The sequence below is a fragment of the Pristiophorus japonicus genome, chromosome 5 (genome assembly GCF_044704955.1).
Source record: "Pristiophorus japonicus isolate sPriJap1 chromosome 5, sPriJap1.hap1, whole genome shotgun sequence".
NCBI lineage: Eukaryota > Metazoa > Chordata > Chondrichthyes > Pristiophoridae > Pristiophorus > Pristiophorus japonicus.
The window spans coordinates 169,064,044-169,087,254 of NC_091981.1; the positions used below are offsets into that span (position 1 = coordinate 169,064,044).

General features: G+C 43.0%; 1 protein-coding gene across 1 annotated transcript in view; it reads right to left on the reverse strand.

The window, feature by feature from the left end:
- The window catches only part of hepacam2 (HEPACAM family member 2), a 317,380-nt gene that overhangs the window by 42,485 nt on the left and 251,684 nt on the right, over positions 1-23,211 (reverse strand). Inside the window, exon 5 of the mRNA XM_070880003.1 lies at positions 15,234-15,359. Within this exon, the coding sequence (XP_070736104.1) occupies positions 15,234-15,359 (126 nt within the window). The remainder of the gene's footprint in view (positions 1-15,233; positions 15,360-23,211) is intronic.

Below are 23,211 nucleotides of genomic sequence, written 5' to 3' on the forward strand. Positions count from 1 at the left end.
ATTACATCTCTTACATTAGTATCACCGGCATCGCTGTACAAAAAGTGGAACTGTTCCTTTAATTGTTCTGGGTTGCCGGTTACCTTTCAGTGGGCCTTGCAATCTTTACCCCAATCTGGTTCGCTGCTCGGCATCACATGTTGCTCCCTCAACACTACCCCTCATGGTCTGGTCACGGCCATCTTGATTTCAGGCGCTTCACCTTGTGGTGTGGGCGCCATCTTTTCTCTCTCCACGAGGTAGGCTGCGGTGATCCTTCTCTCCCCAGGTTCTGCCACTGAAGCCGGGAATTTACCTTCTGTGCCGATCTTCTTCCTTCGGAGTCCTGCTACTGGAGCCCAGAAGGTGAGGTCTGGTCGTTTGGGTTGGATCATCTCGCCGATGGGTAGTGTGGTCTGTGTCATCGCCGCGCAGTCGAGTTGGACGGTAGGATCTTCAGGTGCTGTGATGGATCCAAATTTGGGGCCGCATAAGACATCGATCGCCGGGGCCTGGAGGCTTTCCCAGCTCCAATAGATTTGGATTTGTTTCATCCATCTTCTTCCTAGCAGCGTTGGACCTTCACCAGCAATGATCCACAAAGGTAGCTTGTGCATTGCGCTGCCATGGGACACCTGAACATCTACGCTGCCAACGATTGGGATGGTATCGTTTGTGTAGGTGAGCAGCTTCGCCTGATTGGTAGCATTTTGGGTTCTTCGATAGGATTGTCCTAGAGTTTTTCAAAGGCCGCCTGGTTCATCAGTGATTGGCTCGCCCCTGCGTTGATCTCCATCGAGATTGGAACACCGTTGATTTCGACTTCTATTTTCAACGGGGAACTCTCGGTGGAGCAGGTAAACACTCCATATACCTCTCTCTTCCTGGGGCTGAGCTGTCTCCTGGACTCTCTTCGTCTTCATCAATGCTGGAGCCCGGGGTGATCGGCCAACTCTTTAACGACTTGGTGAGTAAAATTTCTTTTATACATTCGCTGGAGATGGCCTTTAGTGTTACAGTCTTTGTAAGTATAGTCTCGGTCTCGGCACTGGTGGGCCCTGTGATTTCCTCCACAGCGCCAGCATGGGGTTGGCCAGTTAGCCCCCTGCGACGGACTCAGGTTTGTGGGGCTCAGGGTCGCAATACTGTCTCTGAAAGGCGCCATTTGGTTCACTGTACTTGCCGGGTTAGAATCCTGGGGTTGAGTCATCAACCTTCTGGAATCGCAGGCCGAGGCTTGGCTCACGTTAATTGCCTTCTGCAGAGTGACCATGGTGTCTGCAGAAAGCAGCCTGTGGGGGAGGCCCTCATGGCCGATTCCAATAACAAAGATGTCCCTCAGTGCTTCGGTGAGGTGGTCGCCAAAATCACACGGTGCAGCCAATCGTCTCAGGTCTGCGGCATATTTTGCGATTTCTTGGCCTTCTTGCCGCCGGTGTGTGTAGAACCGGCGTCTGGCTGTGAGGATGCTCTCATTAGGCTTGAGCTGTTCCTATATCAATGTTATGAGCTCCGCGAATGTTTTGGTTGGGGCTAGCAAGTCCCTGACAAGGCCATGAATGGTGGGCCCACAACTGCTGAGCAGGATAGCTCGGCGCTTATCAGCCAGCGAGGTCGATATGTTTCCAGCCAGGTTGTTTGCGATGAAGTAGTGTTCTAACCTTTCCACAAAGGCATCCCAATCTTCCCCATCAGTGAATTGTTGAAAGTTGCCAAAGTTAGCCATTTTTCACGTGGAAATTCGTAATCTCGTCGGCAATTATTGTGTCTGTAAGGACTCTAGTAATGACTCCACAAGGTAAGGTATTGCACTTGAACTGTTGTGACCTTAGTCCATTTATTGCAGCTCCTGAATGAGGTTACAGTAAGGTGAGCGCTCTTTTATCCTTGGTTACCTGCAGTGTGCACGTGACCTCTAGTTCTTGAGTGGTACAGGCATATTGTACACAGTGTGAAGATACATTCAATGGTCTTATGTAACTGTACATTGAGTGTACAGGATATATACATACACAACAAAAGGGAAATCGTTCCTCCAAATTAATATTTAAATGGAGCGGTCAGCAGAAAATGCAGCAGGGTGCAAAATGGACACAGTTCCAATGGGACAGGACTTCCACCCATTTCTTGGTTTCTGGCCATCCATATGGCTGACTTGGAGCTAAGTCTAAGCTTTATTCTAAGACTTTAGCTGCTTTTGTGTTGCTCTAGATGGATACTTTCACTGCAGATCCCAATGTAAACTTGTCGGATTCACTCAGGCAAACTGCTGCAAAGACCTGGTAAAAAAGCAATTCTTCCCGGTGACCATTGTCTATCTTTCAGGGTATGAACATATTTCTCTGACATTCTCAAACAGTTTATTTGCTTTCCTTGGGATTTTCAAACCATTCCTCTTGTGGAATTTTCTATCCGCCAACTGCTCATTTCAAGAGGTTGTTCCTAACTGCTCCATGAGTGACCAGGCTTGCTCCTTTTTATATACCAGCAAAGAATTACCAGAAAGTCATGAATTATGAAAAATTGTCACTAAAACTTAAAAGGAATTGTCAGCCAAATACAATCTGAACCAATCACAAAGTCTGTAAGAATAATTTGTTACACTTCTTTACAAGCCTGTTAGTAAGGACACTAACATAGTAAAGGTTGTATCATTCAATCAGGACAACTTGGTTACAAAGTTTTGGCTTAACTGGCTATTAAATTCCTTAAGGATAATGACTGAGTGAAACAGTCGTTAAATCAGAATTTAGACAAAACTATTAGACATGGGGCTAGAACTTCCACTTTTTTTGCATGCTTAACACCCGCTTAACACCCATTTTACCGCTGAAATGAAATATTGCCCATTTTGGCACAAAATGGAAATTGACAGACATTTTGAGGAAACTTATCGCCGAGCGTTACTTTCACCATGGGCTTAACGCTAGGAAAAAATATTACCACCCGCCCACTTTCTTGGGGCGGTATCAGCAGAATGGGCGGAATCAATGCCCATAATATCGCCCAGCGTTAATTCCCGCACTGATTTAACGCCGAGATTCAATAATACAGCCTGCCCACTTTATTTTGTCATAAAGAGCATATTTAACGAAACTAGCAGCCATGAGATCGCCCAGCGTCAATTTCACCACCTCGCACACACATATTGCCCACAATATCGCTCTCCCAAAAAAACACCCCAAAAAAGTGGAACTAACCGGAACTAATCACAGCATTATGGACGCCATGTTCTAGATCACATGTCGCATCCTTTAAAAGGCTGCTGTGCTTCAACCTCGGGGGAATTTGGATGTACTCTGCAGGTCGTTGCAGTTGCTGTGAACATCTCTACAAACATCTTGACCGATTGGAATTGAATAGGTGACTTCGTCGGGACAGTCCTTGTTTGTGACCAATCGGTGGAAAACAGAGAGCTACTGCAATGGGGCCTTTCCTTTCTCACCCTCTCTTGGTGACCAATTATATGCTGCAGACTCGAGATCGCCAAAGATACGCTCTACTGCATTATGTGCCCAATGTAAGACATGACAGACTGATGAGGTGGACCAGACATTACCCCCCTGCAAGTACAAGGAGAAGCATTCTTACCTCGACTTTCCCGACACCACCTGCCTTCGGAGACTGCGCTTCCACAAAGAGGTTATCACTGGCATATGCCAGCTGATAAGGGCAGATCTGCAGCCTGCCAGCACCATCAGTACCGCACTGTCCATCGAGGTCAAAGTCACCACGGCACTGTCGTTCTACGCTCGGGTTCTTTTCAGGCCATAGCTGGAGACATTTGCAGACTTTCTCAGCATGCCACACATCGCTGCATTAGACAGGTCACTGAAGCCCTGTACGCACGCAGGAGGGACTTGATCAGCTTCCCTATGACCAGGGAGGCACAGAGTGAGAGGGCTCGAGGATTCTCCAGAAATGCAAACTTCCCCAAGATGCAGGGAGCAACAGACTGAACGCACATCGCAATGCGGGCACCTTTTCAGGATGCAGAGGTTTTCATGAACTGCAAGGGATTCCATTCCCTGACTGTCCAACTGGTTGTCGACCACCAGCAAATTTTACTGGTAGTGAATGCTCAATTTCCGGGCAGCATTCATGATGCTCACATCCTGCATGAGAGCACTGTATCTGACTTGTTTAACAATGAGCCATAAGGTCAATGCTGGATGCTTGGTGACAAAGGATATGGCCTCTCCACCTGGCTGATGACCCCGCTGTGTGAAACCCACACCGAAACCGAGAGGCGATACAACGAGAGCCACAGAGCAACTCGCCATATCATGGAGAAAACCATTGGAGTGCTGAAGCAGCGCTTTAGATGTCTGGATCACTCAGGAGGTGAGCTCCAATACCACCCTGAGCAGGTAGCTCAATTCGTGATGGTGTGCTCCATGCTGTACAACTTGGCTGTCAGGAGGGGACAAGAACTGCCTGATGAGTCTGACAGTCCACCTCACCAGAGAGAGGAATAGGAGGATGAGGAGGCGGACGCTGACAACGGCCCAGACAATCAGGCTAATGCTGAAGCCATGCCCCCGCCCCCCTGTAGACCAGATGAAAGGGCTCATGGTGACATGATAGCTGCAAGAGCCTTACGTCAGGAGCTCATCAATGATCGTTTTGCTTGAAAGAATGCTGGTGTTATTTACAAGGCTGAAACACTGCTGGGTGTGCAGGTGATACATCAATGGTGGACATCACCGACTGCTGGATGGAGCACCGCCTAATCCAATCCATCATCGAAATCAACATAGCTCCAAAGCAGAGGGGGCAGCAGTGCGGCAAAAAAGTCAATGCCGGAGCACTTAAGGACCCATCTAAGAGAGCCCTATACAGGCAGCGCATCACAGCTAACCTGGCGTGCCTTGATGACCCCAAGGCGCAGAATGCCCACAGCGCTTGGTCTGCCCTCCAGGCCTCCACAACCAGTGCCTACAAAGAGATACTCAGTTACTCAACCAGGAAACACTAGGACTGGTTTGAGAAGAATGATCAGGAGATCCAAGAGCTAAAAGATTGCAAGCGCACGGCATTTTTGAGCCTTAAACAACAACCCAATGCGGGAGCAGCAAAGCAGCATTACAGACGCCTCGAGGCTGAGGTCCAACAAAAAACCCGGGACCTAAAGAACAGGTGTGGATGGAGAAAACACAGGAGATACAGCAGCTGGCTGACAACCATGATGTGCGAGGATTCTTCATCGCAGTCAAGGCCACCTATGGGCCAAACACCCAAGGCCCCATCCCACTGCTGGCCAAGAACGGGAAATGCTCATCAAGGACACCGAAGCAGTCAGGCCCTGCTGGAAGGAGCACTTCGAAGATCTCCTCAATCGAGTCTCCATCCCGCAGCACGCTACCCGCCACCACCTCAGTGAGACCCCAACACTGCACGAGGTAGAAAAAGTCATAAGACAGCTTAAAAACAACAAGGCCACGGGTGCGGATGAAATCCCTGCTGAGGGGTTGAAGTCTGGCAGAGAGGCACTGCTGGCGCGAAAACACGACCTCATCTCTCTCATCTCGAGGGAGGAGAGCATGCCGGGGGATCTCAGAGATGCAGTAATTGTGACCATCTTCAAAAAAGGGAACAAGTCCGACTGCGGCAACGACAGAGGAATCTCCCTGCTATCAGTCACTGGGAAAGTCGTCGCTAGAGTCCTCTTCAATCGTCTTCTTCCCATGGCTGAGGAGCTCCTCCTGGAAGTCGCAGTGCGGATTTCGTCCCCTCCGGGGCACAACGTACATGATTTTTGCAGCGCGACAGCTACAGGAAAAATGCAGGGAGCAGCGCCAGCCCTTATGTTGGCCTTCATAGCGAGGGGATTTGAGTACAGGGGCAGGGAGGTGTTGCTACAGTTGTACAGGACCTTGGTGAGGCCACACCTGGAGTATTGTGTACAGTTTTGGTCTCCTAACTTGAGGAAGGACATTCTTGCTATTGAGGGAGTGCAGCGAAGGTTCACCAGACTGATTCCCGACTGACTGACATATCAAGAAAGATTGGATTATCTGGGCTTGTATTCACTGGAGTTCAGAAGAATGAGAGGGGATCTCATAGAAACGTTTAAAATTCTGACGGGTTTAGACAGGTTAGATGCAGGAAGAATGTTCCCAATGTTGGGGAAGTCCAGAACCAGGGGTCACAGTCTAAGGATAAGGGGTAAGCCATTTAGGACCGAGATGAGGAGAAACTTCTTCACCCAGAGAGTGGTGAACCTGTGGAATTCTCTACCACAGAAAGTTGTTGAGGCCAATTCATTAAATATATTCAAAAAGGAGTTAGATGTAGTCCTTACTACTAGGGGGATCAAGGGGTATGGCGAGAAAGCAGGAATGGGGTACTGAAGTTGCATGTTCAGCCATGAACGTATTGAGTGGCGGTGCAGGCTAGAAGGGCCGAATGGCCTACTCCTGCACCTAGTTTCTATGTTTCTATGTTTATACATGGCCTTCTTCGACTTTAAAAAGGCCTTTGACACTGTCAACTGCGAGGGTCTATGGAGCATCCTCCTCCGTTTCGGATGCCGCCAAAAGTTCGTCACCATCCTCCGCTCTGTGTAGCACTGGAAAATTCCCGCGGTTAGCGCCCCAGTCCCGCTCCCGAGAGGAAGTGGAGCGTGCGACATTGCGCTCTACTTTCCCTTGGGAACGGTAACCCCAATTTCTCTGCCAGGGCGGGACTTCTGTGCCAGGTGCAGGAAGTCCCACCTTGCAGCGGTTACCGGCCACAGTACCGAATTTCAGACCCATAGTGTTAAGTGCCATGTTAGTGATGCTGACTTCCAACACGTGGGTTCTGCACAGCTAGCAGTAAACCTGAATAAAAATCTTGGATCTGGTAAGGCTGACTGTGAGACAAGCTGTTAAAAAATGAACCTGGCAAGTTTACCTTGGATTGCTGCTAGCTGTGTGAGACCTGCATTTTTGGAACCAGTGGCACTGGCATGGGTCTCACCCAATATAAAAGCAGATTTCGGGCACGGCTTGTGGGGGTGGTGGCACTGGCTGCCTCCCTCTCTTCCATGGCTTTGTCCGTGCCCAGGTGTCCCTGGGGAAGGAGGATGCGGTGTTCGCGGTATGCTTGAGACCTTCTGCGACCAGTGGGCACCGCAGGGACTGGATACAGGAAATAATATTATTTAATTCAGTAAGTTTCCTTTGTCTTTTGTATAATTTGTGTGTTTATTGTTGTGTCCCTCTAAGAAGGTGGCACTTTTGATGGATTTCTTTTGTTTAGGTAGATGAGAATGGGACAACCCAGTGTTTCTAAAGGGTTTTTTTTTAAAAAGGAAAGCAGCTTTAGGAACAGTAATGTTAAGCTGGGGTGGCTGTGGTGCAGTGGGTAGCACTCTTGCTTCTAAATCAGAAGGTTGTGTGTTCAAGTCCCACTCCAGAGACTTGGGCACAAAAATCTAGGCTGACACTCCAGTGCAATGCTGAGGGAGTGCTGCACTGTTGGAGGTGATGTCGATTGGATGAGGCATTAAACCAAGACCCATCTGTCTCTCTCAGGTGTATGTAAAAGATCACATGGCACTATTTTGAAAGAGAGCAGAGGTGATCTACCTGACACCAGCTAATATTTATTCTTCAACCAACACTAAAAAAACAGATGATCTGGTCATTATCACATTGTTGTTTATGGAAGCTTGCTTTGTGCAAATTGGCTGCCGCGTTTCCTGCATTACAGCAGTGACTACACTTCAAAAGTACTTCATTGGCTGTAAAGTGCTTTGGGACATCATGATGTTGTGAAAGGTGCTATATAAATGTAAGTCTTTCTTATTTATTTTAAGTTTTGGGAGCGCCACTCTGAAGTTGCAGTCGTGAAATAGATTTGAAATTCAGCTGTATATAAGAACATTACAATTAAAACAAAACAGTGAGGAGTGAAAGGATTAATATCTGGCAGTATGTTATAATTCTGATTCATTATATGATTCAAGGAATGTGAACACTTCACTTACAAGAGGTTTTGATGGTTGAATCACTGCTTTTTGATTTGATTATTTCTTCCTAATTTACTCACTGCTTTCATGGTTGGTGCTACATACACTGACATGCCGAAGTACAGATAATTGCTTAGCTTTCACACTACAGGGCTGTGTTCTAAGAGTCCGTAGACTGGAAATTGCTGCTGCTACATTACTCAGGGATTTATTGGCTGACTAAAAGTTCCTGGATGAATTTACTTTTGCTCATTAACCCCTGGTATTATTAGTTTCAGTACAACATCAACAACAATAACTTGCATTTATATAGCGCCTTTAACATAGTAAAACATCCCAAAGTACTTATCGGATTAATAGGACTAAATCATGCCCTAGGATATTTCCATAGCAGACTGGAGCAACAGAAGTCATAAGAAGGATTAGTGTTTGCAGATGCAGAACTGCATTAAGGAAATATTTAAATCTCTGCACTTGTGCAAGAGACAGCAGATTAACTCAGAGAAATTGCTAGAAAATGTAGGCAGTCAGGGTTTTTGAGAGCCCATTTAACATGCTGGAATCTTAAAGAGTCTTCACAAGTGTTATGTATGCAACACCTTGTAACCAGCCTTCTACCGCCACCAGAGGGCACATCTGTTGGAGTCCCAAGGGATCTAAGCATCTCTTGGGTGCACTGCCTATAAGCAGGCCTCCCATGCTGTGCCAACACTCTGGAGTCAGAATAACGAGACTAAGGTCACACTTACTCAAGTCTACAGTACTCAGTCACATTGCTTTATTTGAGACATAACAACAAGGATTTCTTGTGAGCCAACGTAGCTGCATGATGCATGCTCATTTAATGTCAGAGAGGTTACAGAGATAAGATCGGGTGGGACTTGGAGGGATGAGAATTTTAAATTTGAGGTATTGGGAGACCAGGCGCTAATGTAGGCCAGCAAGAACAGGGGTGATGAATGAGCAGGACACGTTGTGAGATAGGATATGGGCAGCATACTTTTGAGTGAGTGAAAGTTTTCAGTGGATCGGCCAGGAGAGCATTGGAAACGTTGCGTTTGGAGGTCACAAAAATATAGATGAGGATTTCAATGGGAGAGGGACTAAGACTAAAGCAGAGGTGCTGGTGTTATGGAAATGAAAGTAAGTGGTCTTTGTGATGGAGAGGTTATGAAATTGGAAGCTTAGTTTGGAGTTGAATCGGAGGTCACGGTTTCAAACACTGGTGTTGCCTGAGACAGTGGTTGGGGAGGGGGTTGGAGTCCGTGGCATGGGTACAAAGTTTGTGGAGGGGCCAAAAACAATGGCTTCAGTCTGCCCAATGTTTAACTTGAAGAAATTATGACTTATTAAAAACTGGATGTTGGGCAAGTAGTCTGACAGCATAGAAGTAGTGCAAGGGTTGACAAAGGAGATGGCGAGGTAAAGTTGGATGTCAACAGTGTACGAGAGCTGTTTGAAAAATAGCCTTGACAAGAATGATACTCATGTGAGCTATTGCATTTTGGATAAGGGCCTGGATGGCTACCTGAATGCTTATAATCTTGTAAAGCCAACAGTCCAATTGAATTAATCAGCCCTGTCATACTGCTGTTACTGATAATGGGAAAGGAAATGAAGATTTTTTTTACTTGTGAATAAAGCATTAGTCCACTCTTTGATGCAGCTATGGACAGCAGACTGGCTAATATTGTTGATGTTCCCTGCTCAGGTCTAGAAGGAGCTGAAGGCATACATATTGAAAGCCACAGTCATCTTGACAGCCACTCGCAGGTGCCACCCCTTTGTGTGAGATTGTCTGAAGGTCTTCCTGAAGCAAATGGCACAGCTCTGTAAATGCCTCCCTGCTATACCTCAGCCTCTGGAGTCATTGCTTTTCAGTCATTGCCAGGTTCCGTACCTAGGCCCGCAAATTTAATGAGTGTTGTAGCGATGATTCTAAATGACAAAACTCAGGCACCATCTAACATCTCTGCTCCTGTTTATCCCTTTCCAATAAATCAAGTGCCAGTTGAGCACTCAAAGCAATCCCCATTGCAATGAACTTTCTGTCAGCAGAATCTCAATGAAACAACAATTCCCTTCAGAATCCTGACAGGCAAAAACCTCACACAGCTGCAATGCCTAGTTCATACGTGTGATGCATGAGACTGAAATTTGCTGTAATTCTCCCTCAATGATAATTATGTGTGGAAACAAGTCTAATGCTGCCTTAAGTACAGAAGTACACAACATCATAATTTAAGATTTACACCAGCAGCAGTTTCTGTGTGCTCATCTAAGATAACTGCAATTGCTTCACCATACCAATTCACCTTGCTATAGACAACACAGATAAAAGTTCTGTACTAACATTGATACTTGGGAGTACTATTTACAATCTTTCACTAGCAAAGGTGTTAGGGATTACTGGTAACATCTTATATTGGTAGTGGTTTTGTATTCAGTTTAAAGTCTAATATCAGAGTAATTGAACTGTGCTGGAACACCGAGAATGTGTATTTATTGAGGTTTACAAGTGAAAGATTGTAAATAGTACTCCCAAGTATCAATGTTAGTACAGAACTTTTATCTGTGTTGTCTATAGCAAGATGAATTGGTATGGTGAAGCAATTGCAGTTATCTTAGATGAGCACACAGAAACTGCTGCTGGTGTAAATCTTAAATGATGATGTTGTGTACTTCTGTACTTCAGGCTTGATTAGTCTCTGCCATCACTGTTAGTTTAGCTAGATTGGTAATACTCTTGCCTCTAAAACAGAAGGCTGTGGGTTCTAGCCTTTACTCCTAGACTTGCGCACAAAATCTAGGTTGACACTGCAGCTGGCACAGTACTGAAGCAGTTTTGTATTGTTGGAAGTGTTGCCTTTTGGATCTGATGTTAAACCAAGGCACCATTCAGGTGGACATTAAGGGGCCAAAATTGTCCCCTTTTTAAGGCCCGTTACCACCTCTAAGAGGATGGATACCGCCCCGCTCCTGATGCAAACCCGCCTCTACACTGCTTCAAACAGCATCCCAAAGCACTGGGAGACGGTGACAAAGTTAAAGATCTGAATTTCTCGCCTCTTCCCTCCCACTCCCACCGGGCGGTCATAATTCGAACAATTCGAATTATCCACCCCAAAGGGGGTGGAGGGCAATTTCCAGCCCTAAGGATCATATTGTATTATTGGAAAAAGAGTAGGAACTATTCTTCCCTGGCTAAGATTCTTCCCTCAACCAACATCAAAAAACAGATCAACTGATTATTTATCTTGTTTGCTGTTTGGGCACTTTGTTATGTGTAAATTGAATGCTGCCTTTGTATACAAAATAGTGACTACAACTCAAAAAAGGAATTCATTGGATGTGAACTATTTTGAGACATCCCAACAGCATGATAAAGTGCTTTATAATATAAAAACTATTTGGGGTAGAAATTGGACCCTCTTGCATAAATGGGTGTAAGGAGGGCTAACTTCAGTGACCGACGTCCTGCATCCAAAGGATACCCAAAATATTTTTCAGACAACCCTGGTGACCACCCAAAACACCCCTTGTGTATGTGCATGGCCCCAAAATGGCCCTAAAGCAATTTCACACCCCCTTTACTTTGTAATAAAATACTTAGCCTACTGGTCATGCTTCATTAACTGCAAATTATCCAAAAAACTCCAACACTCGAATTCTATCCCAAACTACATACCATCCCATCACCGTGATCTGGCCGACGTTCCTTGGCTACCAGCCCCAATGTATCAAATAAAAAATGATTTATTCTCATCCATCAGTCCCTCCACAGCCCAGTCGCTCTCTATATCTGCGACCTCCTCCAACCCTACATGTCAACTCCTGCTCTTCCAACTCCAGTTTCTTTTGCATCATTTCCCTTGCTCCACCTTTGGTTCTATATCAGGTCAACACTCTGAAATTCTAACACTAAATTGCTCCACCATTTTTACTCCTCTGCCACCTTCAAAATCCTTCTCCAAATGACCTATTTGCCCGTGCCTTCAATCATCTCCCCTAATATTTGTCCCATCACTGTCCAGTGGTAATCTCTGTAAAGTGCTTTGGAACATTTTATTTCATTAAAGGTGCTATAACAATGAAAGTTATTGTTATGGTAACAGAATTATACTTGACTAATCACAATCTGTGGACCAAAGATGATCTGGGGGAATAATAATATTCCTGAAGCTTAGTGCCAGGAACTGCCAAATTGCTTTGGAACAGTTTTCTTGAAGCTGGGCAATAGTATTCTGTTTGAGGCACCCATACCTTCAGTGTTCCAGAATGCAATTGTAGTTTTTATCTACAAGAAGGGGGATCCTAGTGAGACAAAAAAGTAACAAGGCATTTTGTAGATACCTGTAGCTCTTAAGGCAGTTGTGTGGATTGTCACATATTTGATATAATGGAGCCACAAAAAAACAAGCTAGATTTCTTTCTTGTGAAGAATGCATCGAGCAGATTGGTTCTTTTTCAGAGATCATGGAATGCCATTACATTTTATGATGACTTGTGCTTCTCACATGCTGCTTGGGAAATGAGCGAGGGCTCAAAGCTACACATGCCAGTTGTCTATACGTCTTGTGGCGAGGTAAGTTGTCACTTTGGGGTCTAGATGGCTTCATGATAAAATGTCTGATGATAGAGATTGGAATAAAGTCGATTCTCTGTGGTAGACTGGATAATCCTGAACTAGGTAAATTCACAATAGTTCAGAGTCATAAAATTTGAGAGTGCATCGTCACACAGCCCAGCAAAGGACATACACCATAACCAACAAACGATGATTCCAGTAGTTGGAGGTGATGCGATTAGCAAACATTTGCCTTACTGTAACCACCAAGGTAGTCACCAAACCCTAAATATATGAACGCTAATGATGACTGGCCAACAAGTTTGGCTATGTCACTGACAGCTTGGAATCTTGCCACTCAATTTCAAATAACCCTGCAAGCCAATTTCTTAATGGGTAGGGTAGTCCTAGTTTACCAGTATTCTGTGCAGTTTTTTTTAGGTTAACTCCAACAGTATCTCTAAGCATTTTTGAGGGTCCCTAAATCTTGATCTTTGCAAATCTTTACCTAAGTTCTTCAGGATAAAGTAAGTGAGGATTGTCTTTATGTAATAGTTTGTGCACTCTACATCAGTGATACTGAAACAGTACTTGTGTGAAATTCTCAGTAGTTTGGTTTGGTTACTTCAGCATGGTGATGGGTTTCTGAGCATATCAGACACTTGGTTGAACAAAACAAAGAAAAATGCAAAATAGAAACACAAAAGCTCCATGGACCTCAGAAGGAGGAACAGCGACGCAATACAATATTACTTCGTCAATGAAAGATCAGCACTTAATCTGTATTCCACAGACAGGAAAATACTATGTCAGCACTGTTCAAGACAATAGGCAGGCTAATCAACTGTATAAACTCAAAGTATTCAGTGTAACTACTATAAAATATAATTTCTGCTCACAACTTAGATGGACTGGCCAATTGCCAAACAAGAAAGTTATGGTAGCATGGTGGTTATGTTACTCTATTGGTAATCTATAGGCTTGGACTAATGATCCGAAGACATGGGTCTGGATCTTATGGGGCTTATGATGGCATGTGCATAGTGTACGCCATTGTAAATGCCCCACAAGTTCTCTATTTCCACATGCGATGCGCATACACTAAAACCCGGAACTTGTGATCTGTCAAGTTTCTGCTTGACAGATTGTACGTATCCACTGGATATTGACTTTTGCTGCCACAGGGTTGGGCTATTTGCCCAACTACTGCCCAGCGAATACCCACCAAACCCTTATGCCTCGTAAAAGCAGGCATAAGGCCTTCTTTTACCAGCATAATGGTTTAAATAAGTGTTAAAATAAAATTTTTAAATGATTTAAACATTCACTTACATTTAAAATTAGATAAGGCCAATTTTGTCCCGGTTAAAAATGTTTAATTAAATGGTAGTTTACTTAATTTTGAACCTGTGATTATTTATTTTTATTTCAGTGTTGTGAAATTGTCTTTTTTTTTTAGGTGATTTCTATTATGCTTATGGAAATTCTGTGCATAAATGGAATCCCCATAAGCATAATAAGAACCCCCTTTGTCATTGGTTGGCCTGGCTCACATGGTCCTAGGGACGCTTACCAACCACTTGCACTCCTGGGATACGTGGGCCTTTATGCAGGTATACGCCTGCAGGCCCAGGACTGCAAGAGTCCGAAGCTCCGGAGGCAGCAGGTAAGTATGTACCTTTCTTGCAGTTCGGAATCGTACGCGGACAGCAAGCCTCCAACCACAATTTCCAGGCCAGCTGGTTAATTTAAATTTAATTAAATAAATCTCGAATAAAAAAACTAGTATCAGTAATGGCGACCATGAAACTACTGGATTGTTGTAAAAACCCATCTGGTTCACTGATGTCCTTTCGGGAAGGAAACATGCCGCCCTTACTTGGTCTGGCCTATATGTGACTCCAGACCCACAGAAATGTGGTTGGCTCTTAACTGCCCTTTGAATTGGCCAAGCAAGCCTTCTCAAGGGCAGTTAGGGATGGGCAATAAATGCTGACCTTGCCAGTGATGCCAACACCCCATGAATGATTTAAAAAAAAATGACAACCATCCTTACAAATGGAAATAACAACATATTGTACAGAAAACCTTTGAACATCTGGTTGGAATGCCCACTTTATTTTTATTGAGTTTACAATTTACAAGAAAATGTCTCCCCTCCTGTCTTGAAGCCACTGCCTCGTGCCAGAGTGCTGTCCACAGTGCACCAGCTGTCCTTCAGTACCTCATCCAATTTCCCCTTCTTTATATTTGAGTCGAGACAATTAGTATCAGCAAGCCATTTGACTGTGGAGTGCATCATAGCCAAGTCTGATCGTGCTCTGACCCAACATACACTTTCCAGCAAGAATCATTGAAACCTGGTTGATTTGTTTTTTCTCCTACTTGACCCCAAGGTACTAAGGTTAATTGCAATGCCCAACCACCATTCTAGGTGAGATCAGCGAAGGTATCACGGACACAGGCTTCTTCTTGGCCGGTATACCTCAGTACCACACCAGGCAATGCATTTACCCACTAAACCAGCTCTCAAAGTAAAAATGTTTTACATCTTTTTTTAAGTAGAGGAAACGCATTGCAAAACTTTAGCGAATATTGCTAAGTAAATGAGACAATAACAACTATGGTAATTTGCAAAATTATTTGCATTGTTTGCAGGTCTCAAGTGGGTGGCAAAGTTCAGAACAAATCCCACAAAACAAAATTTGATTTTAGTTGATAGCAACGTACCTTTTCGAGGAAAGTATCTTCTCAGAAGGAAGTAAAGAAGCATACAGACAATTAGAGTCAACGATAGTCCAACAATGATTGACAATGAGTGAAGAGAACTTCCTTTTTGTTTCTGTCTTTCTTGACCTATTGAGGGAAGTTGATCATACAATCAGAAGACATTCAGCAAAATATACTATTGCCATTGCAGTGCACAGTAATTACAGACAGGGTTCAGTGGAAATGAATAACTGTATTGGTGCAATTGACTGGGAAGGATGGTAGAGAGTGAGGCAGAGAGAACATTTTTTTCATCCAAGCTGGATTCATATCGATAAAGTCGTTGTTTGCTTTAGAGTTGTGGCAAATGTTAGATGTAAATTCAGAAATGGCTGAGAACTGCTATTTTCTGGCCACAATAAGTTTTATTTTCTTTCTTTTGTTAATCTTAGTGAAAAAGTAGGTGCAAGTATAAGGCCATGTTCCCAATTTACACTCACATCTACTTTTATTTTTCTAAAATTAACTTATGGAGGAAAGCATAATCCAATAGGCTGAAACTTCTCTTTTAATAACAAATAGGAAGATGCCTCTTTCGATATAATTAATAAAATCCCATAAAATTGCATTTTCAAAAATTGCATGTTCCCACAATCTGATTAGCAGATCAGTAATTGCAAAGAAATCCCGACGTGCCTCCATTTTCTTTAAAATGGGAATTTCCCCCATGTATTTATCCACAACTCCAGTCTTTTTTAATAAACTCTCATGAGACATTAATAAAGATGAGTATTTTTACATAGTTATATGAATTTGGAGATTTAGCAGATAGAGCTGGAGTATATTCATCAATTTCAACACAGGTGCTATGGGCGGAATGGCCTTGTTTGGTGGTTCTATAATTCTTTGCAATTAATTAGTTAACAAAACAGTAGCAGTTGAAGCTGTGATGCCTGTACTTCAGCTGTGTGTATGATGTGACAGAACTGGAAATTTCCTATTTAATGGCAAATGATTATTGCACAGTTCTGATTCTAGTTGTCTTCAGCCAAACAGTCAATTGCTGTGTCCCAATTTTCCCTGGCTGAAAACTGTATTGTCATTGAGCCAATCGGTTACTGGACTGACCCAGGATTCACTGCAGAAGTCAGTATAGGTAATATCTACCCAAAATACAGTTTGACAATTAGCAAACCTACTTAAATTATTTGCGTTCGGACTTTACAATAAATAGTAATGTTGCTAAAGATTAGGGAGCTGAAAATCATGGGGCCATTTATCCTGCAGTACCACCGGTGGGACAGTGGTGAAGGGGCAGGTGAAATGAAGGGCCCATTCCACCCAGCCAGAAATTTCATCAAACTGAAAACAAAATGTAAATCTAGTGTAAACAGGTGTCGCCCTAAACTTTGACCCTCAAAATTGAAACGTGTCACATTTAATCCATCTAATCAACAATAATGTGAATGTTCAATGCCTTTCGCAATAAATAAACTATACTGAGTAAATCTCTATTGGACGCTAACCATTTTTATTCGTACCTTATGATTATAACAGTAAATATCCCAAGACAGTTTTAATGAGTTGTGGGTAAACAGTTAAGATTCACGGCAGTCACTGTTGTTTGCACATTATCTTCCTCTGGATTCAATAATATTGTACCATTTAATACATCAGAGAGAGGGTTTTAACTGCAATCTAAGGTGTTTAGATACAAAAAAATGACATAAATTTTGGCAGACATGTGCTTATTCCATTACCATGTCAAGTGATACTAAATTTGAAAACCAATTGGACAGTAACAATTAGATCTATTTTATTTTCATTTACCTAACAGTCACAATTATCATTTTGTACAGAATGTTTTGGTTCAATTTTAAGCTGTGTGGCTGCAGCATTATTGAGTAAAGCAGATATCACCATGGTGATCTTGTCTGCACTGATTACAGTGAAACATTACCAACAATGAGCACCTGCTGTCTCTATTTACTTTTACAATACACCTGTCCTGCAATACGAAACCTTAATGAAAGCATAATGTAAAAGTATGAAAATAGTAGGCCATTCATCGGTGTCAGTCAGTTTATATATTACAACTTTGTTGAAAACTGGAACAATAAGAGAACCCAATGAGTCTTTAATATTGTTTCTGACAATTATTTCACAAACACATTTTCAGTTGAGGACTTTGATCAAACTGAAATAACAACCAGCCAGTGAATCCAGTGAATCTGCTAAAAGAATTCAAAATAAGGTCATTTTCATTGTCATAACCAGTAGATGCACAATTTGGAATGCTCCTCGGTTACCAGGAAATAAACCATATCTCAATGTTTCCTATTTTTTATTTTGCCTACAATATATATAAGAAGCTCCTCCAATGGCTGAATGAGTTTGCACAATGAGTGACTGAGTCATAAAATGAATGAAAATTTCAGGTCTAAGCCCTCATCTTAGCCAGAGTGATGGTAGGGATGTTATATTTAACCTTAGACCCTGGATGAAAGAGGAGAAAATCTCTCAGGTGAGCACTATTCAATGGCCACTATTGGAAGCTTTTGGGTGAGGACAAGATCAGGCACAGCTGTGATATAGTTGTTAACATCTTGGTATGAATCATGTGCTATCATAACACTTCATTAACTATGTTACAATACAGAATATACAACTCCATCCCCATAGTGTCATACTTAGACTGCCAGCACTCAATATGCATCCAGCCAGATTTTCTGCACTAGTAAGTTCAAGATTTCACATTTCCCTGCTGTTCCCCTGTATCATTTTATATTGACCCTTTTGAAATATTTATCCAGTTTATTTTTAGATAATATTACAGTTTCTGCTTCAATTGCTATTTGTGATATAGCATGACCTGTATGAAAAAATTATTTCAACTTCTTCCTTTGTTCTTCTGGCGACAATTATCTTTCTGATTAGCCAAATAGCAGCAAGAACCTTTCATTATTTACCCTTTCAAAACCTTTCATAATGTTTAAAGCCTCTCAATCTTGGTATAATTCTAGTTAATATTAAGTGTACTCTATCCATAACCAATATTCTTTCTATAATTGGGTGCCTAGAAATCCACGCAGTCATCAACTACAGCCTAACTAATATCTTGTACAAATTCAACATAATTTCCTTCCTTTTCCATTCAATACCCAATGTATAAAACTCAGAATCCATTTGTCTTTTTATGGTTTTCTACCTACCTACCACCTTTAAAGATGTATGTATCCTCTGTTCCTGCACTCTTGTTAAGAATCTTGATTAAAGTATACTTCATTCCAATGTTCTTTTTCTCAAAATGCACAATTTAATATTTCTCTGCACTGAACTGAATCTTTCACCGATTTTCCCACTCCATTAGTCTTTTTATGTCCTCCTGCACCCTTTCTCAAAACTTGCAATACTTCCTAATTTGGTGCCATCAGCAAATTTAATGTCATTCCTCTTTTCCCTATACTCAAATAATTTATATAAATGGAAAATAAGAGGTCCCAGCATAGACTCCTGGGGTACATCACAACCTTCATCCCTCCTATCCTTATCAAATATCCTCTGACGATCCACTTATACAACATTCACCACATTTCCTTTATCTGTACACTTTTGACTTCCTAAAAAAAGGTAGATTGGCAAAGCATAATATGCCTTTTAGAAACTAATTTTTACTGTCCCTGTGTAGCCTATGCCTGAGTGTTTGCTAATTTTAACCTGTATTATGGATTAGTTTACCCACATCCAAAGTAAGAAAACTGGCCTATAATTTTCCGGCTTATCCTTTTTCCTTTTCTGAAGGTACTAGTGCCATCTTTGAATCTTTTAGCACTATACCTGTTTCTAAAGAATTTTGGAAAATTATGTTGATTACCTCTGCTATTTCCTCCTCATCCTTCTTCAATGTTCTGGAATGAATACCATCTGGACTTGCTCAATTTTTGGTCACATTAATTTTTTTTACCAAGATATCCACTTGAATATTTATCTCAAGCAGTGGCTCTTCGACATCCTCCTCAGTTACCCCTACAGTTCTACTTTCACCATATTCTATAAATACTGAAAATACTTATGAAGGATCTCCACAATTTGCTACTCTCAAGGACAAAATTACCCCTTCATCCTCATGGGATTATTCCATTCTTTGATTAATCCTATGTGCTTAGAAAAACCTTCTATTTCCCTGTGTGGACTGCCAGTCTTTAATACTCCCTCTTAGCCTTACTAGTTGCTTTTTGCTTCCCTTTTATAGCTTTTATATACTGTATTATTCCCTCATATTTAAATGTGCATCTTTTTAAACTCATTTTTCCTCTAACTTCCCGATATAGCCACAGACCCCAACACACATCTTTATTATTCGTCAGAATATATTTAATTAGTACTTTATCCATCTTGTGTTTAATTATTTCCACTGCTGCTTCATCCACCGTACAAATGTGCCCACATTGCAGGAAAGATGTGATTGCACAAGAGAGGATACAGAGGAGATTTACGAGGATGTTGCCAGGACTGGAGAATTTTAGCTATGAGGAAAGATTGGATAGGCTGGGGTCGTTTTCTTTGGAACAGAGGAGGCTGAGGGGAGACTTAATTGAAATATATAAGATTATGAGGGTCCTAGATAGAGTGACCTATTTCCCTTAGCAGAGAGCTCAATAACCAGGGGGCGTAAATTTAAAGTAATTGGTAGCAGGATTAGAGGGGGGCTGAGGAGAACTTTTTTCACCCAAAGGGTGGTAGGGGTCTGGAACTCTCTGCCTCAAAGGGTGCTGGAGACAGAAACCGTCATCACATTTAAATCTATTTGAATATGCACTTGAAGTGCCGTAACCTACAGGGATATGGGCCAAGAGTTGGATAGTATGATTAGACTGGATAGCACTTTTATGGCCGGCACAGACATGATAGTCCAAATGGCCTCCTTCTGTACCATAAATTTTTATGATTCTATGATTCTATGATTGTTTGAGCTGCTAATTTTTCCAATCAATTAACTGCGCTATGTAACTTTTCACCCCTTGAAAATGATCTAAGGCCTAGAAATTCTGTATCGCCCCATTTAGGGGCGGTAACATCCAGAAGGTGTGAAGCTTTGCGCCGGTGTAGAAGTCCCACCCCGCTTGATAAATTTGGGTTCCTGCCCCCGGAAGCAAGTTCCTTCCTGGGGCGTTAACGGGGCGGACACCTCAGCAGCGCTGCGCACTGGGCCGTGTAGCGCTGCCGCATCCGAGGGGCTCTTCCCTCAATTAAAGGGAAGGGCCCACGCTGCATACTTTGCCAAAGAAGAGGGTACCTACCTGGACCACTCAAGCAGAGTGCCAGGCTGAGCGATCACGACCCCGACCTTGCGAAGAAACCGCATCCGGAGTGGCAACGAAAAGGTGAGATTTTTTTCAGCAGTCGGCCAACTCCCCTTTAATTTTCACCCCGGTAGTGGCCGGCCAACCAATACACATCCCCTGAAGCTGTCGCTGTTATTGCTAGGCGCAGTTTCAGGGGGTGAAACCCAATTTAGGGGCCGGGATGCAATGTAGCACGCCAATTATGTCACAATCTCCGGATGCAGGAGATCGTGGAGCAACGCTGTAGCACCGCCACTAAACTCCCACGCAATATGGTGGGAGTCGTTACAGTGCTGCCGGTCGCAAACATATTTGCGTTTCATTGTTTGCGACCGGGTGCGGCGCTGTAACGACTCCCACCATATGGCGTGGGAGTTTAGTGCCGATGCTACAGCATTGCGCCACGATCTCCTGCTTCCGGAGATTGTGATGTAATTGGCGTGAGGCTAACAGGGGGCGCAAAGTAGCCCAATTTCTCCCCCTTAATATCCAATACACCTTTATCATTAACTCCTTGTTTGATTTGACAATTTGCTGTATGAACCTAATTAGGTTATGGTCACGATTTTCCAAATGTTCTTCTACTTCTAGTTTGTTTACTTCTCCTGCTTCATTACATTTAAAGATACCAGGGGTTATGTTTGAGGTTCAAGTCAAACTAAAATTGAAGAAGGCGGCACATGGGCCCTATAGGTATGATAAAAAATAAGAGAGAATTTAAAAAAACAAGGATAGAGGTTAAAAGAGGGATAAGGGAACCAAGGAGGGTGTGTGAGGTGAGAATCCCCCAAAATATTAAAAATAATGAATTATTCTACAAATATATCAGAAAAATGGGAATTGATAAATGTGAGCTAGTGGAGGATAAATGGGAAATGGTTGGAATACCTAACAAGTACTTATCTCCAGTATTTACAAAATAGAAAAGATACTGGAGAATATTGGAGGGGAGGTAAATACTAAACTGATTAAGAGCAACACTCATTCATCTCTCTGTGTTTCAATTGATCCAGGAATTTCAGAGGATGGCTGCCAGGGAACAAGAAATAATCCCCTCCACACCTGGCTGCTGACACCCCACTACCACACTATGCCTGAGTGAATAGATACAATGGGAGCCATGGGATCACTAGGAACCTCACTGCCATATTGAAGCAAATGTTCAGGTACCTTGCTAGTACTGGGCATTCCCTACAATATGGTCCAGACAAAGTGGCCTGCATTATTGTAGTTAATTGCATTCTGCGCAACATGGCAGTGCAAAGAGAATTGGAGTTGGAGGAGGCACAACAACAAGATGAAGCATCATCAGGCAAGGAAGAACCACAAGAAGGAGGATCATCAGAATGCACTGCGACTGGTTACCAGTGAGCAATTGATAGAGGAATGCTTTTGGTGACCTCCTCAATCCTCTTACTTGAAAAGTCACAAAAAAACTCTTAACATCGACAATCCTTTTTACCCCTTTACTAGTTCCTTGATTCTGCATTTAAGAGCATTGAAACCTTTCAGCCAACTTCAATGTCAATAACTTTCTGACAATGCAGACTAAGAAGCTGTAATGAGAAGAAATTATGAACTAAATTTTAAGCCCTACCGCCTGCGGAAATGGGACGTTTACAGCTCGGAAGTGATGGGCAATGCTCTCCTGGGGTCGGCTGAACAAAGACACAAATAACCTTCCAAATGTACTAGGGGACAGAGGAGGAGGAAGTGAACGATATCCTTATTAGGCGGGGAATTGTGTTACGGAAATTGATGGGATTGAAGGCCGATAAATCCCCGGGGCTTGACAGTCTGCATCCCAGAGTACTTAAGAAAGTGGCCCTAGAAATAGTGGATGCATTGGTGATCATTTTCCAACAGACTATCGACTCGGGATCAGATCCTATGGACTGGAGGGTAGCTAATGTAACACCACTTTTTAAAAAGTGTGGGAGAGAGAAAGCGGGTAATTATAGTCTGGTTAGCCTGACATCAGTGGTGGGGTAAATGTTGGAATCAATTATTAAGGATGAAATAACAGCGCATTTGGAAAGCAGTGACAGGATTGGTCAAAGTCAGCATGGATTTATGAAGGGGAAATCATGCTTGACAAATCTTCTGGAATTTTTTGAGGATGTAACTAATAGAGTGGACAAGGGAGAACCAGTGGATGTGGTGTATTTGGACTTTCAAAAGGCTTTTGACAAGGTCCCACACAAGAGATTGGTATGCAAAATCAAAGCACATGGTATTGGGGGTAATATACTGACGTGATAGAGAACTGGTTGGCAGACAGGAAGCAGAGAGTTGAGATAAACGGGTCCTTTTCAGAATGGCAGGCACTGACTAGTGGGGTGCCGCAGGGTTCAGTGCTGGGACCCCAGCTCTTTACAATATACATCAATGATTTGGATGAAGGAATTGAGTGTAATATCTCCAGGTTTGCAGATGACACTAAACTGGGTGGCGGTGTGAGCTGTGAGGAGGATGTTAAGAGGCTGCAGGGTGACTTGGACAGATTAGGTGAGTGGGCAAATGCATGGCAGATGCAGTATAATGTGGATAAATGTGAGGTTATCCACTTTGGTGGCAAAAACACGAAGGCAGAGTATTATCTGAATGGTGGCAGATTAGGAAAGGGGGAGGTGCAACGAGACTTGGTTGTCATG